The 16,236-nt window shown below is 56.7% G+C and overlaps 7 protein-coding genes across 7 annotated transcripts; 4 read left to right on the top strand and 3 right to left on the bottom strand.

Annotated features, from left to right (window-relative positions):
• Nucleotides 1-60: 60 nt before the first annotated feature.
• Nucleotides 61-1,785, top strand: BU26DRAFT_106187 (uncharacterized protein). Its single transcript, XM_033819326.1, has one exon. It carries the CDS (start codon nt 168-170, stop codon nt 1,644-1,646), a length of 1,479 nt encoding a protein of 492 aa, XP_033678641.1. The 5' UTR covers nt 61-167; the 3' UTR covers nt 1,647-1,785.
• Nucleotides 1,786-2,232: 447 nt separating this feature from the next.
• Nucleotides 2,233-5,206, bottom strand: BU26DRAFT_106185 (uncharacterized protein). The gene has a single exon (XM_033819325.1). The coding sequence runs from the start codon at nt 5,116-5,118 to the stop codon at nt 2,362-2,364; it is 2,757 nt and encodes a 918-aa protein (XP_033678640.1). The 5' UTR covers nt 5,119-5,206; the 3' UTR covers nt 2,233-2,361.
• BU26DRAFT_106184 (uncharacterized protein) lies at nt 5,207-5,710 on the bottom strand. The gene has a single exon (XM_033819324.1). The coding sequence runs from the start codon at nt 5,607-5,609 to the stop codon at nt 5,295-5,297; it is 315 nt and encodes a 104-aa protein (XP_033678639.1). The 5' UTR covers nt 5,610-5,710; the 3' UTR covers nt 5,207-5,294.
• Nucleotides 5,711-6,367: 657 nt separating this feature from the next.
• On the top strand, nt 6,368-8,692 carry BU26DRAFT_436346 (serine/threonine protein kinase-like protein; the record flags this gene model as incomplete). The annotated part of the gene is made up of 2 exons (XM_033824173.1): nt 6,368-8,302; nt 8,354-8,692. The coding sequence occupies 2 exons, from the start codon at nt 6,368-6,370 to the stop codon at nt 8,690-8,692; spliced, it is 2,274 nt and encodes a 757-aa protein (XP_033678638.1).
• A 954-nt stretch (nt 8,693-9,646) lies between these two features.
• BU26DRAFT_533957 (PLP-dependent transferase) lies at nt 9,647-11,214 on the top strand (the record flags this gene model as incomplete). The annotated part of the gene is made up of 5 exons (XM_033831190.1): nt 9,647-9,736; nt 9,803-9,847; nt 9,944-10,032; nt 10,110-10,280; nt 10,359-11,214. The coding sequence occupies 5 exons, from the start codon at nt 9,647-9,649 to the stop codon at nt 11,212-11,214; spliced, it is 1,251 nt and encodes a 416-aa protein (XP_033678637.1).
• Nucleotides 11,215-11,252: 38 nt separating this feature from the next.
• BU26DRAFT_554505 (ATP-dependent metallopeptidase Hfl) lies at nt 11,253-14,365 on the bottom strand. The gene is made up of 3 exons (XM_033832266.1): nt 14,191-14,365; nt 13,802-14,129; nt 11,253-13,752 (listed from the first exon to the last, which is right to left on the bottom strand). The coding sequence occupies exons 1-3, from the start codon at nt 14,218-14,220 to the stop codon at nt 11,597-11,599; spliced, it is 2,514 nt and encodes an 837-aa protein (XP_033678636.1). The 5' UTR covers nt 14,221-14,365; the 3' UTR covers nt 11,253-11,596.
• A 245-nt stretch (nt 14,366-14,610) lies between these two features.
• Nucleotides 14,611-16,156, top strand: BU26DRAFT_580731 (RraA-like protein; the record flags this gene model as incomplete). The annotated part of the gene is made up of 4 exons (XM_033834477.1): nt 14,611-14,894; nt 14,946-15,003; nt 15,064-15,608; nt 15,851-16,156. The coding sequence occupies exons 1-4, from the start codon at nt 14,814-14,816 to the stop codon at nt 16,154-16,156; spliced, it is 990 nt and encodes a 329-aa protein (XP_033678635.1). The 5' UTR covers nt 14,611-14,813.
• Nucleotides 16,157-16,236: the final 80 nt, after the last annotated feature.

Here is a 16,236-nt window from a genome sequence, read left to right as displayed (position 1 = left end):
GTCGCTGCCATCACACGAGCAAAAATGCAACCGAACTATCGGAACTACCCAGGTCCGCTTGCCGCACAAGCGCACCATGCAACGCCTGCACGGCGAGGGCCCGGTACGTACCTTCTGCCTCTTGCGCCGACCCGCTGCACCACATCGCGCCCGCCCACGCCGCCAAAATGATCAGGAAGACTGACCTGGAGCACATGTTCCGCAAACCAGGCCCCATCGTGCCCCATCACCAGCACGCCGCCGCGCCGCAGTACGCCAATCCCAACATGCAGGCCGCCCAGCAGCGCGCCCTCCAGGACAAGAACGACCGCCTGCGCCGCATGGCCCAGAAGCCGACCAACAAGAACATGCCCGAGGGCGTCGAGGACATCTGCATCGGCGACGGCGTGGCCCGCTACAAACAGCTGCGCGACGTGGAGCGCACGCTGGATGCCACCATGATGCGCAAAAAGCTCGAGGCCTCGGACTCCGTCTTCCACTCGCGCAGCGGCCGCACCGGCACCATGCGCATCTGGATATCGAACACCGTCGAGAGCCAGCCCTGGCAGAGCAGCGGCATGGACGCTGACGCCTTCGATTTCGAGAGCGACACCAATGCCACCTACCGCGTGAAGATCCAGGGCCGCCTGCTCGACGACGGCGACGACGACCTGGACAGCGAGGATGAGATGGACCCGGACGCCATGGAAGAGGACGGTGCAGAGCAGAAGAAAGCTGACTCGAAGAAGCCCAAGCCGTTCTCGCAGTTCTTCACCTCCATCGCCATCGATTTCGACCGCGCCAAGAGCCTCCAGCCCGACAATTTTACGCAGATTGAGTGGAAGCGGCCCGAGGGCGCCAACCCCAAGGAGAACACCTTCAGCCAGCTGGAGTTCGAGCGCAAGGGAGACGAGAACATTAACATCACAATCAACCTGCAGAGGTATCAGAATCCCGAAATCTTCCGCCTGAGCAAGCCGATGGCGGAGCTGCTGGACACGGATGAGGAGGACCGAGCGGGCGTGCTCATGGGCGTATGGGAGTACGCTAGGTCGCAGCACCTACAGCAGGACGACGATGAGCGCAAATTTGCCTGCGATGCGAAACTCAAGGCCTTGTTCAACGGCGCGGACTCTTTCTACTTCCCGAACCTGCCGCAGCTGATCAAACCGCATCTGACGACCCTGCCGCCTATTCAGCTCCAATACACGATCCGTGTGGACAAGGACTACATCTCGCCTCCGCTAGAGTCCGGTAGGGAGCCTTCGGAGCCCACGATCTACGACGTGCAGGTAGCACTTGACGATCCTCTGCAGCCGCTGCTCCAGAACATCCTCCGTTCGAAGCACAGCGCCGAGACTCTCCGGCAAATCCATGAAATCGACGACGAGCTTGTCCTCCTCATGGGCGCCATCAGCAAATCGAAAGCCAAGCACGCCTTCTTCACCAGCATGGCCAAGGACCCGGTTGCTTTCGTCAAGCGCTGGCTCTCGTCACAGAAGCGAGATCTGGAGGTCCTTCTTGGCGACGCTTCTCGCGGAGGCGGCGAAGATGGATCGAACGAGGAATGGAAGCGCGGAGGCGCAGATGGTGTCTGGGGCAGCGAGGTCGCGAGGGAGAGCGTGGCTTTATGGTTGGCGCGGAACACCATACCCAAAGGTCATTGATCGGCCTTTTCTTTGCTAGTATGTCTTGTTTTTGGTTAGGCCGGCAGGTTCAGATAGGCCTTCTGCCCCCTTTCCGGCGTCGGGGACCAACAGCAACGGGAGTAAACGACATCGGCGGCGTTACAAGGACAAGCTCGAACAGATACCCTTGGTACGGCTCCGGAAAGAATCGCAATTAGTCAACCACTTGCCCCCTTCCTTTGTCCAGAGCTTGCTTCGTTTCCACAAGGTTATCCACTGCCGACCTCGTCTAGACTGTCATCTGTTTGGGCTTCAGATTAACTTTGTTCCCGAGTTTTGTAGACTACCACCGACCAACGTAGTCGATCCCGCTCTAGACAGGCCAGCACAGCTCTCACCCACCAAAGCACCCAGTTCAACGCTTGACAAACAACATCCACGCCCTCCACATCTTCAAATCCCAGGTTGCTAAGAACGGAGCCAAAGCACTTCTTCATCCCTCAAAAAAGCCGCTCCGTCGTACGTCAAATCTATTTTGGTTGATGGGGTCCGGGTTGGTGGATTAAGAGCGTGGTGGTATTGTGCTAGCATAGCAAGTAATCGTATGCAATTGCTCCTCTGCGTTGATCTATCCGCTGCGTAATACCACGAACTAAGAACTAATTCTCGTCTCTCCGCAAACAATACAAATCATGTCCCCCATACCCAGCCCCATCTATCCAACACCACACCACACCATCCCCAAAAAAAGCACTCAGTCCATCATCCTTCGCTCAAATCTCCCTATCCTAGGCGGTGTCTCATCCAACACATCTAGCTGTCCGTCATCGCCATGCCGCATACTCGCCGCATGCATCTCCGCCCTCATCAGCTGCTCCTCCGCCTCCAGCGAGTTTTCCTGGTTACGTTGCTGTGGCGGGATACGGCGCCGCGACGTCGGTGCTCGATTCATGCCCGACCATCGACTCGTAGTGCCGCTTGCTATGTCCAGAGTGGTCGAGGTTAATGCGGGTCCGCGCTCGGGTTGGTGGCGGTTGAAGGGCGGTGGAGGAGGAAGTGCTGACTGTTCGTGGTATGCGTGTGAGATGGGGTGGTGGTCTAACCGAGTTGTAGGGCGGCGTGGGATGTCTATATCTTGCTGGCGTGAGGCGTGTCGGGGCGGAATTGGGGGTCCCCGGAGGGAGCCGACTGGGACTCGTTGTGGGATGCGGCTGTAGTCCGTGTATGGCGACAGAGTATCGGAGCGGAAAAGCTCATCATCGCCGCGGTCGCTGTCTCGCCGGAATCGCTGGCCAACACTCGCCTGGAGTGGGGACAGCCTCTGAGGCCGATTGGACATGTCGCGAGGGCCAGATGGCTGCGGCATGCTGAAGCGTAGTGGGACTGGAGCAACGGCGAGCTCGCCACCGCGCATGCTGGCACCTGATGATGGAGCATTTTGCGTCCGGGCTAAGCTCATCCTCGGACCCTGTGCCTGGATTGTGCGACTTGGATGGCCTTCCTGGGAAGAGCTGGCAACGGGAGCATTCTCGCTGGAGCGTTGCCCCGCCCGTGCAACTGGCGCATCTCGACGCTGGGCTTGCGGTGCAATTTCCGGTGAAGATGGCTGCTCGGCTTGGCGATGTGGTTGCTGAGCTGCTCGCCTATAATTGAGGTATCCCGCGCCCCTCCCACTATAAACGCTGTTACCAGACACATGACGCATGCTTTCCGACCCCGATCCTCTTCTCTGGCGTGCTGGTGGTGCGTCGAAATGCGGGACCTGATGCTGGAACACGGCTGGAACTGCTGCATCAGATCCCGAGTGCCCTAACCGCTGGCTTGCTGCGATTCGAGTGAAATACGAACTCGCACGCTCCTCGAGCAGATCCAACGGCGACGAGAGGTCACGCTGTGCAGCAATTGCAGCATCTCTATCTCCACCCACGAAGTCATTTGGGTCGACGAGACCTGATTCGGGCCTCGGAATACTCTGACCACCATGCATACGGGCATAAGGGATGGCAGGCAATGGGGAGATACCCGGTTGACCCATTCCCGTCAGATCGGGCGAAGAACGACTCGGCACTCTCGACGGCGGAGGCGGGCGAAGGCGGGATTCATTCAGAGGACGGACTTGAGAAGGGCGGATTGAGTAGTAAACCCCTTGGCTAAGCTGTCTCGAAGGAGCAGCGCCATCGTACTGTGACTGTCCGAGCATACCTTGTGACAGATTGCCGCTGGACCGCCGTGATCCGGGGAGCTCGTAGTAGGAGTAGGCTGCGCTTGAAGAAGATGCGCCACTGCTGAATCTATGGCCAGCGTGTCTTCCAACATTCACACCCTGGGGCACAAGGTTTTGTGCGGCATGTTGCATCCCATCTAAGTCAAGAGCTTCCCGATAAGGATTGACATAGGTTTGAGCGTTGTTGTTTGCAGTCGCTGAAAACCAGTCTCTGAGTGGATGGTACCTCTCCTCTACCTCTTCATCTTCGAGAGCCTCTGATGTTTCGCGTCTTGATTGAGATGGGGGGTCGGGCGCGGGAGGGTTCCAGAAGATATCGTCCGCCGAAGGCTCAGAACGGTCTGGTCTTTGCACATGGGTGGGATAAAATGGTTCGCTGCTAGAGGACATGGTTCGGGCGCGGAACGATGAGCCCTGGTTGCGCGGACGTGGCTCCGTATGCGGTTGATATTCTCTCAACCGATAGCGATCAGGTGAATGGAAGTACCCTTGGAGATACCTTGTGGAAGAACCCTCAGGTCCTTCATCTTCAGACCGATGAACAATGTGTCCAGGCCTGCTCTCTGGTTGTGAAGGCGAGCTGAGGGTTTGCATCTGTTGCAAAGGAGACGGGGCATGCGTGCTATGTTGACGTATGGAGTGAGCCCTGGTTCTACCTGGCGTATTCAGGATATCTGAGACTTCCGTCACTCCATCAGCGGAGCCAGATATTCGAGGTGGTGCCGGTCCTTCATTGCCATCCTCAGATGTGCTGGCCCTTGGTTGGTCAAGTGTGGAGGACAGGGACTGCTGTTTTGGCGGAGATGAAGATGGTTCTTCTTCAGCATCTCCCTCAGAAGTAACCCCCGAGGTATATTGTGTACCAGATCCTCTTTCCCGGGGGGCGTGCCTGAATGGGAGTTGCAAGGTTAGAGGCGATCTCGGGGATGCACTCGACGCTGCACCTGAGCTAGGCGGCGCCTGCTCGTTCGGAAGGGACAGACCATCGAGGATGTCGCTCTCGCTTCCTTGTACAAGAGAATCCGGGCGATGGTCACTCGGAGGGTTCACTGTAGCATGGACAACCGCATGAGGAGGGATGTTGCCAAGGCTCGCAATAGCGGCGTTGCGAGAGCGTTCCGGTCCACGCCTCAGTCGTGGCCGCGATGCAGAAGGGAGCGAGGGCCCGCGAATCCTCGTAGGAATGTTGGTGGACGGGCCGGCGGCTCGTCTGCTTTCGATGCGACGGCGTGTTTCCTCGACATCTGCAGGAGTCAATGTGATCTCGGAAGGTCTTGGCCGCAGCATGCTGGTATGGCTGTCTGCGTGGTCGAACGCAGAGTGGTGCAAAGCGTATGGGCGGAAGATGAAGCAGCAGCCTCGGGCTCTTCCGCGTCTGTTCGGGTGGGCATACGCGGTAAGTTGTGAGAGACGAGGACCGAACACAACAATTCGCGAAGGAAATCATGATGGCTGACATTCTCCTACCTTTGCTTCCAATTGCTGCTGCCGGCAACAGAAGGACTCGAAGTTTTGGGAAGCGTCGCTGCGAGTTGACGGAGAGTATGCGCCAGTAGGTACCGCACACTTGTGAAGGAGAAGCTGTAAACACACAAGCCTGCCATGCCGCGGACGCATCCAATCAAGGGCAATAGAAGGGGCCAGGGGCGCGAAAAGGAAGCGGACAGGGCCGGGCGGCGCAATGGGGAGGAACAGCAGGGAGCGCTGCATGTAGCCCATATCCCATATTGATTATGCGTAACGCGGCACGAGTTTGTCGCGCGGTGACGGCGTTGCATGGCACGCCACGTCGCACAGGCCGGGAAAAGCACCGCAGCGACAGATATCGGGCGTGCGGCGGCGGCGGCGGCGGGCTGCTGCTGGCGGCGACCGGTTCACGATGGAAGCCGTGGTGTTGAGGCGCGCCTGATCGGGCCGGGGGAGTCGTCAGCGCGGTGCCGAGAAGGCTAATCCTGACCTCCGCCAAACAGCCTCACCAAGCGCCCACGGCCTGCTGTCCTCGTCTGCGACGGCATCACCCCCCCACAGTCCCCGGCCTCGGGGCCTTCCACGCCTTTGTCGCCTGCTCGAATTCCGCACGCCGTCTCCCGCGCTCCCGGCACGCCGCCGGCGGTCCCCTCGCTGCCGCCCGTCATCGCTCGCTTCCCGCCTCCGCTGCCCAGCGGCCGCCATGATGAATGGCGACCTGAGCCTCTCGCAGTCGCTCGGCGGGCTGCGCATTGCAAACCCTGACGAAGACCCGTCCTCGCCCTCGCCGCCGCCGCTGCCCCAGCAGCCAGCAGACCCCGAGCCTGCTGACGCCCGCCCGTCGTCATCGCCCTCGCATGCATCCTCCTCGAGTACCATCACGGACCGGCAGAAGCAGCAGGCCCCTTCACATCTGCTCCCGGAGCCTCAGCCGGGCGCGGGGTCGCTGGGCTTCAACCCGAATGCTTTCACCACAGCCTCTCCGTCCTCGTCCTCCGCGGGCCAGCCCTCCCCGCTGGCCGTCGAAGCCTCCTCCGCGTACTCGTCGCGGCTTACACACAGGCAGTCGATGCCCCTAGCCCACCAGGCCCAGCAGCAGGCCTCCTACCAGCAATACGCCTCCGGGCCACTTATCCCGCCTCGCAATGGCCCGACCCTCCAGAGCGTGGCCGGACGGCCTGTCTCCACCGCCATGTACAACCATCCGAACCTGTCGTCAAGCTCCGCCGCCGCCACGCCCAGCCCCAGCACCTACCGATATAACGACGATGTCACAACAGACATAAGACGGACGAGCAGCTCGAGGGTCGCGCCGGATAGGATGCCCTCGCGCGAACCGAGCCGGAGCAGCAGAGGGTACCCCCCGCCAGGTCAGATGGCAGTGGGCAACGGCCCGTTTCCTCCGCGAAGAAGCTCGCGACGCATGCCCATGGACGGTGCCCACAGCTCGAGCGCCCCCGTCCCCGTCGGCCATCTGTCCAGCTCACCGTACAACATCGAGGGTGGTCCATTACAGAGCAGCGAGGAATGGAAAGAGAAAGGAGCCGCGACGGGCATGAGGCAGGAAGTCGACCAAAACGGCAGACCCGTTACACGAGTCGTGAAAAAGGGCGTCAAGGATTTCAACTTCGGGAGAACGCTTGGTGAAGGGTCTTACAGTACCGTCCTAGCTGCTACAGACCGGCAGACATTGCGAGAGTACGCCATCAAAGTGCTCGATAAGCGTCACATCATCAAGGAGAAGAAGGTTAAATACGTGAACATCGAAAAGGACACGTTGAATCGATTGACGGAGCATCCGGGCATTGTGCGACTCTACTACACCTTCCAGGACGAGCGATCGCTTTATTTCGTTCTGGACTTGGCCGCTGGGGGAGAGTTGCTGGGATTCCTCAAAAAGATGACCACATTCGACATCGAATGCACAAGATTCTACGGCGCGCAGATACTCGACGCGATTGACTACATGCACTCGCGGGGCGTCATTCATCGCGACCTGAAACCCGAGAATGTCCTGCTCGACGACCAAATGCACGTTAAGATTACCGATTTTGGAACCGCCAAGATACTGGATCAGAAGAAGTCGAACGGTGTAGGCTCCACCGCTGGAGATCCCCTGGAAGGAATGGACTCGGACCGGGCACAGTCTTTCGTCGGAACCGCTGAATACGTCTCGCCAGAGCTGCTCACCGATAAGAACGCTTGCAAAGCCAGCGACTTGTGGGCGTTTGGCTGCATCATTTACCAGCTGCTCGCCGGCCGGCCTCCATTCAAGGCTGCTAATGAGTATCAGACTTTCCAGAAAATCGTGGGGCTGGAGTACACCTTTCCGGATGGCTTCCCTCCCCTTGCGAAAGATTTGGTGGAGAGGCTACTGGTACTGGATCCCTTGACACGCCTTCCAATCGAGCATATCAAGAGCCACCCATTCTTTGAGGGTGTTACATGGGGCAAAGGACTGTGGAAACAGAAGGCTCCGCGTCTGAAGTCCTACATTTCACCACCCAAAGAAGCCATAAGACTAAACGGTAATTACGCCCCCCATACTTCCAAAGAGGTCCTTTTCGGTAACACAGCGCCAGCCCCGACAACTCCTGCCGCTCCAACGGCAAATCCCCCACGGCTGCCAATGCCCCGTCTTATTACTGAATTGCCGCCTCCGAGTCAACTGGATATCGAATGGTCTCCGGTCTTGACAAAAAGAGACGAGCGCATACTGAAGCTCGGCAACATGTTCGTCACACAGCATCCTGCAGGTCATCCTGTAGGTGGGAAAGATGATGGTTCTGCTGAAACCCCAAAGAAGTTCTCGCGTTTCTTCAGTAGCAGCACGGTGAAGAAGCGGCAGCGGCTCGTGATGATTACCTCAAACGCCCGGGTTCTCATGTGTGCCGCTGGTACGAATGACAAGAAATTGAAAGAGGAGGTGTCTTTGCTGTCGCCTGGGTGCACGTGGAGAGGCTTCCAGGATTCGAAAGGCCTGACCGCCTGGCTGGTTGAAACAGTAAGGCCATGTCGTCGCTGTAGCATAGGCAGTCTGCTAAACATCTCGCAGCGAGACAAGCAATTCGTTTTCGAAGACCCCAAAAGCACAACAAGCGATCCCAACGGCAGCAAATATTACACGCAAGAATGGCTCGACAGCATCGAACAAGCCAGAGACTACGCGATATCGCAAAACATGACGAACTCATATTCCGGGGATTCCACGCTGAACGACCTCAACTCCAGTCTCTCGAGCCCCACTAGTACGTTAGGTGGTGATTCCGCCCTCGACGGCGTCAACATACCTACTGCACGGCATCTTCGCAAAGAGCACGGAGATGCTGATTCGCTAAAAGGCAGGAAGCGATTCAGCAAACGCCACTCAAAGAATGGGCTCGCAAACTTCTAAGACGCGAGTCATCCTACCTTATCAACACCCTGTTGATATCGCTTATATAATCCTATTTTTCGTCGCTTTTCGAACGGTTGTCGAACATCGCGTTACCTGGGCCTGTTATAGTTTGGCATCACCACGACTCGTCTACTCATCCAGCGATCGGCGTTCGGGTGTCTTTGATATCGCGTTTACCATCATCTTACCCGGCTCAGATCATCATCTCAACTTTCTTTTGTACTGGTACGGCACATTCTTGGAGGAATACCTTTTTGAAAGAACCCTTGCATCCATCGGCTTCGGCTTCGGCGAACACCCCCTTGGCTTTCGATTCAGCGGAGGAAAATTTTGGTTCTATGATTGGCTAGCGCCCGCTTGGTTGACTTAGGCGGCACTTATATTCGACTCTACTGCTTCCACTACCTTCGTGGCCGAGTGCGGGCTGATTGTTTGTTTGATGTGCGGAAACTGCTTCCCCGGCATCTTTTCTTCTTGATGTACTTACTGGCGCGAGAGAAAGAGCAGGTCGTGTGTGCCTAGCATAGTGGCAGGAGCTTCACTTCTCCTAATAGGCGGCATTCCGAAGAATCTCAGAAAGGTGAAGGACCGCCAATTCAACGCGTTTCGCAATATTGATTGCTTGTGCTTGTTTTAGGATATTGAAATTGGCGTTTTGGGAGGCGTACGGACGAAGAGAAACGGAGACATGGGTAGAAGTCTGCGTAAGAGCTTGAGGATCGTCGATGGGGATGACTCACGTAAGCGTTCTCACTATCATGTGATTTCCCTCCTTAGGCCCTTAACTTCACGGATGTATTCTCTTCCTTCTTCCATGTCATCCCATCCTTCGCTTCTGTTTGTTCTTGCCGTTCCAACTGCATTTGAAAGATATCACCCGCAATGGCGCCCTCTATCACATCTCGATCTACCCTCAGCTCTCGCGGCTCCGCCCTCGCATCCGGGCCTAATATGCGGGACCTGGCATCCAAGATTCTGACCAAACAATGGCATCCCGTTACCAACCCAGACGGGCTTGTCAATTTGGGCACCGCTGAGAATGTACGGACCGAACCTTCCGCATGCCGTCCCCCAGCGGGCAATCATGACGACTGACAAACATGATAGTATCTCATGCTCGATGATGTAGCGAAGTTTGTGAAATCGCAAGATGTATGTATGTGATATGTTTGGAGGGCAGTATTCCCAATCGCTGGTTGAAGAATGGGAGCAGATTGGCAATGATTTATGCTAATTGCGATTGCATAGTTGAACCTCCAGGGCGACGACTTCAACTACGGCGAAGGACCCTGGGGCTCTGTTCGTCTCCGAACCGCCATGGCAAACTTCATCAACAGGTAGCCTTCTACCTTCCACCTTCCCCTGCCTTCCTTTCCCCTTCCATCCCGTCATGCTAACACGCCAATCCCTGCAGCCACTTCTCCCCTACAACCCCTCTCAAGCCCGGCGAACTCACCCTAACAAACGGCTGCTCCTCCCTCTTCAACATGCTAGGCCACGTGCTGGGCGACGGTGCCGGAGACGGAATACTGCTCACCATGCCAAGTTACGTGGCGTTCCAGAGCGATTTTGGACTGCTCGCGAAGTAAGGAAGCCGTACTCTATCCTCATTCGCACGCCACAGGCGCCAATAGAAGTCAGTGCCGCTAACACCAAGGACCAGGATGACACCCATCTTCGTCCCCTTCGCCGGCGTCGACCAATTCGCCCCGGAATCCCTCTCATGCTACGAAGCCGCCCGGCAGAAAGCAGAGGAGCAAGGTGTGAGAATCCGCGCCCTCATGCTCTGCAACCCGCACAATCCCCTCGGCCGCTGCTACCCAGCCTCCACTCTAACCGCGCTCCTCAAATTCTGCGCCCAGCACAAAATCCACCTCCTCGCCGACGAAATATACGCCATGTCGGTGTACTCCACCCCTTCCAGCCCCTCCTCCTCCTCCAGCTGCGTCCCCTTCACATCCATCCTCAGCCTCCCCTGGACGCAATACATCTCCCCAGACTACTTGCACCACGTGTACGGGCTGTCCAAGGACTTCGCCAGCGGCGGCCTGCGCATCGGCAGTCTGTGGACGCAGAACGCCGAGCTGCAACGCGCCGTGAGCGCTATTGCCATGTTTCATTGGAGTGGCACGGTTAATGATGTGCTCGCTGCCACGATTCTTGGAGACAGTGACTTTGTCGATTCGTTTCTGGAGAAGTCGAGGAAGAGGCTTGCGGACGCGAATGCGCTAGCGAGGAAGGTGCTGGATGAAGCGGGGATATGCTACGCGCCGGGGACGAATGCGGGGTTTTATCTGTGGATTGATCTGAGCCCGTGGCTCAGGGAGGAGGGTGGGGAGGATGGGTGGGAGAGGGAAGGGAAGCTGGCGGAGAGGTTGCTCAAGGAGAAGTTGTTTCTGACGGGTGGAGGCATGCAAGCGGCCGAGCAGCCAGGATGGTTCCGGTTGGTGTTCAGCAATAAGGAAGTAGTGTTGAAAGAAGGACTCAAGAGGCTGAGGAAGGTTTTGGACGGAAAATGATCTTCACGACCTGAAGAATATTGGAACAATTGAGAACGCACAGTGATTTTTTACCTTTTTCATTTCGTACCAGCCAGTCTAGACTACACCCAAGTGCTTATCGCTCATTCGATGCAAAAAAGCATGCAAGCTCAAAGAGCCCCAAGTACTCTTCCCGCTTGCTAAGCGCTAGCATACCAATACCATATAATGTTACAAAGAAAAAAAACCTGTCCCAGGAATGACTGACCGGAAGTCGGAAGCTCCCTTTTAATAGGGTAGGCCTAGTTCGGGGAGAACGAGGGGAGGGCTTGCTGGTAGTAACGCCATTCGCCTCACATGCATGCTAGAATGCAATGTGGTGGTTGACCACAGTTTCGGAACACCAAGGTTTGCCGTCCGTCTACGCGGGCACACCAGAGCCTCGTGGTCCGTTGTCGTCGTTGCTTGGCACGGGCGAAACCACCGCCGGGGGCAGCGGCATCTTCTCGGGGATCTTGATGGGAGTATCCGGCATCGCCATCAGTCGATCAGGCAGCTTCTCGCCTTTGATAACCTTCACAATCTCCTCCTTGTCCAGCGTCTCGTACTGAACTAGGGCAGCTGCAAGCAGATCCAGCTCGGGACGATGCTTCTCTAGGAGATTCCTAGCGCTGTCCTTGGCTTCATCAATGAGCCGCCGTACCTCATTATCGATGAGACGCTTTGTCTCGGGCGAGACCTGTTCGTAGTTGGACCGGAAGTCGACGTTGCCGAGCAGATCCGAGAAACCGAATGATGTGACCATGGCGTAAGCGACCTTCGTTGCTTGCTGAATATCACCGGAGACACCGTCGCCGACGTTCTCAGGGCCGTACACAATCTCCTCCGCCATCTTGCCGCCCATGCTGACCTGGAGATCGCGAATGTATTGTTGCCTGGAGCGATGATGCTCTTCTTGTGGGAGGAAAAAGGTTATACCGGCGGCGTGGCCTCTAGGCAAGATAGTCGCTTTGTGAACCTCACTGAACCCCTTCGTGTAAAGGCCAACAAGAGTGTGGCCACCCTCGTGGTAGGCAGTCTGGAGCTTATCTGCAAGAGGGACGATCCTGCTCTTGCGCTCGGAACCCATCATGATCTTGTCCTTGGCCCATTCAAGATCGAGGATCGAAACCCATTTGGCCTGGTGCTTTGAAGCCTGGATGGCAGCAGTGTTCGCAAGATTTTCCAGCTCAGCTCCAGAGAAGCCAGGGGTTCCTCGAGCGATCTTGGAGAGATCGACATCAGGAGAGAGACGAATCTTCTTGGTGTGGTGCTTCAGGATAGCTAGCCGACCCCTAACGTCTGGAAGCTCAACCTGCACGTGGCGATCGAAGCGACCGGGTCGGAGCAAGGCCTTATCGAGTATTTCGGGGTGATTGGTCGCGGCAATGAAGATAACACCGGTGGACTGGTCGAAGCCATCCAGGTCGTTCAGAAGCTGGTTAAGGGTCTGGCGGTGGTAGTTCGCATCTCGTGACTTTCGCTTTCCACCAACAGCATCAAGCTCATCGATGAATACGATAGCAGGTGCTTTTGCGCGAGCAGCGCTGAAAAGCTCGCGGACACGCTTAGCACCAACACCAACATAGACTTCGTCGAATTCAGAGCCAGACATGTAGAAGAACGGGACGCCAGCTTCACCCGCAACAGCGCGAGCGAGCAGGGTCTTTCCGGTTCCGGGAGGGCCGATCAGGAGCACACCCTTTGGCAGGCGGCCACCAAGCTTGTTGTACCGTTCGGGGTTCTTGAGGAAGTCGACAATATCCGTAAGCTCTTCCTTCGCCTCATCACAGCCTTGGACATCGCTGAACCGGGTGTTCTGATGTTCGGGGCGGACCTCGGCGGTGCTACCACCGCCGACCTTCTTCAGGACGCCGCTGGTTTCGACGAAGAGAGTGATCACAATCAAGGCAAAGTAGGCAGCAAGGCCGAAACCCAGGAGCCATTTGATCCATTTGGCGATGTGGCTCCACAGGGGCTCCTCGACGACGACGTACAGCGGATCGGCCTTTTGACCGGTTCCGCCCCGCGTTTTGCCGATTTGGCCTCTTCCGACGTGAGTACCAACAGCTTGCCCGATAGCCTGCATCTGCTGAGGGGATAACCCACCAACAGCTTCGCCGTTTTGTCCAATCTGAGTCGCAACGGTATCCGATTGACCGGTCTTCTCCAAGGCTTTCCGGTACGCTTGTTCGACGACAGGGTTGGAAGCGAATTGTCCAGTTCGGTATCTGTCGATGATTATCTGGGGCATATTGGCGCGAAGCAGAGCCTGGTAGAAAGTAGCCTGGGATGCGGCGCTCGTGGGGTTGTTGTTAGCGGCCTGCTCGTATCGGGCGAGCTGGCTGCGAGAAGGTCCGCCAAAGATCGATCGTTGTTGGAGCAGAGATAGTCCGACACTCCCCGGCTTTGGGAACGGACGGAGGTTCGAGAGAGGGCTGGTGCGCGGGAGGGTCGAATACTGCCGCTTCGCCATGAACGAGTTGAAGGGTATGCTACGCGTGATCGGGTTGCAGTGACGGAGCGCATTCTGCGGTACTACACATCGTCAGCCATGCATTTCCATATATTCCAACACGCTACTGACCTGCAGATATCGTTCCGGCTACGGTGGGTATCGACTTCAAGGCTTGCGGGGAAGGCGCTTGACGCAACGCAGACATGGATACGGATTCGAGACATTCGGGGACGATGAGCATAGAGCGATGCTGGGATGCTTTTAGTATGCGCCGCGACCTAGAAAGCGAAGTCTCTTTTACCCTTGTCCATGCCTGCGCGATCGGAGCGGTCTCCGAGGTCTGCGCATGTGGTTGTCTGGCACCACCGGTTGACGCCTGTCGTCCCAGGCCTTTCCATGGGGCCTGCAGGACGGCGGACATGGTAGGCCACAGTTCAGAGGTAGCAGAAACGGCACTCTGTGTCATCGTTAGCAGGGCTGCGATATGGCGGCGTTGGAAGCCGTGGCGGAAACTTTACCTGCACAGCGACGGACGCCTGGAAAGCCATGTTGACAGCGGGATGCGGCAGGAGCCGCGGGAGGATTATTTAAACAACCAGCTAGAAGGCGAAAGAATGGAGGCGCATCAGTTTGCGTGCAGAGGGTTGCGATGGCAATCCTTCATGATGGCGCGAGAAGAAGGTGGTGTTGAGAAGACCAGGCGCGGTCGAATTGGTCCGCAGATCGCCGCCCGCTTGGCTTGTGGTCACGTGGCGCTTGACATGGGCTTCTACGGCTTGACGTTCACCGGCTGACCAACTCGACCAATTTGAAACTTCCTCTACGGCATCGTTCACTGTTCCCCTTTACGGTGGTCTATACGCCCATGAAGGTAGCCTCCAAGTTGACCAAACCAGGCACTATCTATGCGCAGACACGCTATGAAACGCGTCTCTCTTAGACCGTTGGGGCTCTATTCGCATTGTGCAGGACTACGCTCAATGCGAACGTCTGTCTGCATTCCATCCCGGACCATGCCGTGAGGCTCACCGAAAAACGACGTTGGCATCTGTGACAGCTCGACAGCGGCGTCGGATCGGCGGGGCTGTGGAACCCCGCTAGGTCGGTACCGTCTATCTGCTCTCTTCCTGCACATGTCGCCATGAGCCATCTACTTCGGAGGACAGTAACCACCATGGCTTCTCCCAGGTGGAAAGAGCTATCGCAATACGCAGCATGCGATGTAAGCCGGCCCTAATTACCATCGGCCATCTAAGCTAAGCAAGCCCAACAGCTCGCAGACGCCCTCCTCAAATTGGACGTACCGGGCGCTGGCTTTCTTCCCGATATCAGTAAGGCTTCCCTCTGAACCTACATCAAGCTCATTAGCACCAACTATTGACTCTTCACAGCGCCAATGCCACACACATCCAGCAGTTCCGGCCCTCCACCCTCCAAGATCCTCGCCCCAGCATCAACCTTCCTCATGATCCCCAAAGCAACGCCGTCCTTTCCCAATCCCGCCCCACTACCCAAATCCGCCCCCGAACCAAATCTCAAAGTCTCCGGGCCATGGTCAGACTATACCGAGCGCGACAGCATCGTCGTGATCAGCCAACCAGCCGGCCAATCCTGCGCAGTCGTCGGCGGCATAATGGCAGCGCGGGCGAAATACCTGGGTGCTCAAGGACTAGTAGTCGATGGCAGAGTGCGAGACCTCGTTTCATTAGCAGAGACGGGTCTGCCTATCTGGTCGAGGGGGACGTCAATAGTCGGTGCTGGGGCGGAGACAAAGTTTCATGCATGGAACGTGCCAGTGCGGGTTGGCGAGACGACCGTGGAGCCTGGTGATATAATTATGATAGATCCGTTTGAGAATGGGGTTGTTGCGGTTCCGAAAGAAAAGGTGGAGGAAGTGCTGGAGCTGTTACCGAAGCTAGTAGGAGCGGATGAGAAGGTGATAAAGGATGTTGAGGAGGGCGTTGCTGTCAAGGAAGCTTTCAAGCGGCATAGAAATGCATGAGCCTAACAAGTATAACAATCATAGTAGTCTTGATCAAAGTCGTGTGACGTGAGAGTGAGCCCACTGAGGTCGAAGCTCAATCTGTATGATAGTGCGCTCACCCGGAACTCCGTCATGCGAATGCTACAGAGTGAGTCATTGTGCAAGAGACGCGTGGGTTAACTACACTGTCTTAGATGATAACTACCTCCCTCTCTTCAAACTCTGCGAGCCGTTTCTCGGGATTTTCTGCGTCGAGATGCGCAAATCCGACTCTTTCGTGCTGCTCGGAGTCCACATCATCGACTTTGAGCAGGGCCAGGGCTGCTATTCTCCTGGACGTCCTAAGACCTATTGTGATTGGTAAAAAGAATGCCTTCCGTGGATCGAAGCGTGCCTCAGCGTCCTCGTCAAAAAGGACGTCCCATTCGAAAGGACTAGTATCGACGAGTTCATTGCCCAATCGCCAACCACCAAGACCTCCTAACTCGGACGAGGCCTGAGACGCTCCGTTAAAAGGAATCAATCGGCCAAGAAGGATCAGCTCTGCTCTCTGAATGCGACCGAAGGGATTGCCCGGGTC

This window comes from Trematosphaeria pertusa (assembly GCF_010094035.1).
Source record: "Trematosphaeria pertusa strain CBS 122368 unplaced genomic scaffold BU26scaffold_16, whole genome shotgun sequence".
Classification (NCBI taxonomy): Eukaryota; Fungi; Ascomycota; class Dothideomycetes; order Pleosporales; family Trematosphaeriaceae; genus Trematosphaeria; species Trematosphaeria pertusa.
Note: the sequence above shows the minus strand (reverse complement) of the source record. Positions and strands in the feature narration are given on the sequence as shown.

Bases quoted from the DNA above. Each gene is read 5' to 3' on its own strand.
- BU26DRAFT_106185 (XM_033819325.1), bottom strand. From the start codon at position 5,118: ATGCTGCGGCCAAGACCTTCCGAGATCACATTGACTCCTGCAGATGTC.
- BU26DRAFT_106187 (XM_033819326.1), top strand. From the start codon at position 168: ATGATCAGGAAGACTGACCTGGAGCACATGTTCCGCAAACCAGGCCCC.
- BU26DRAFT_554505 (XM_033832266.1), bottom strand. From the start codon at position 14,220: ATGGCTTTCCAGGCGTCCGTCGCTGTGCAG. The intron at 14,130-14,190 runs GTAAAGTTTCCG...ACGATGACACAG, and splicing joins AGGCGTCCGTCGCTGTGCAG to AGTGCCGTTTCTGCTACCTC. The intron at 13,753-13,801 runs GTCAGTAGCGTG...GACGATGTGTAG, and splicing joins AGCCGGAACGATATCTGCAG to TACCGCAGAATGCGCTCCGT.
- BU26DRAFT_106184 (XM_033819324.1), bottom strand. From the start codon at position 5,609: ATGCAACGCCGTCACCGCGCGACAAACTCGTGCCGCGTTACGCATAAT.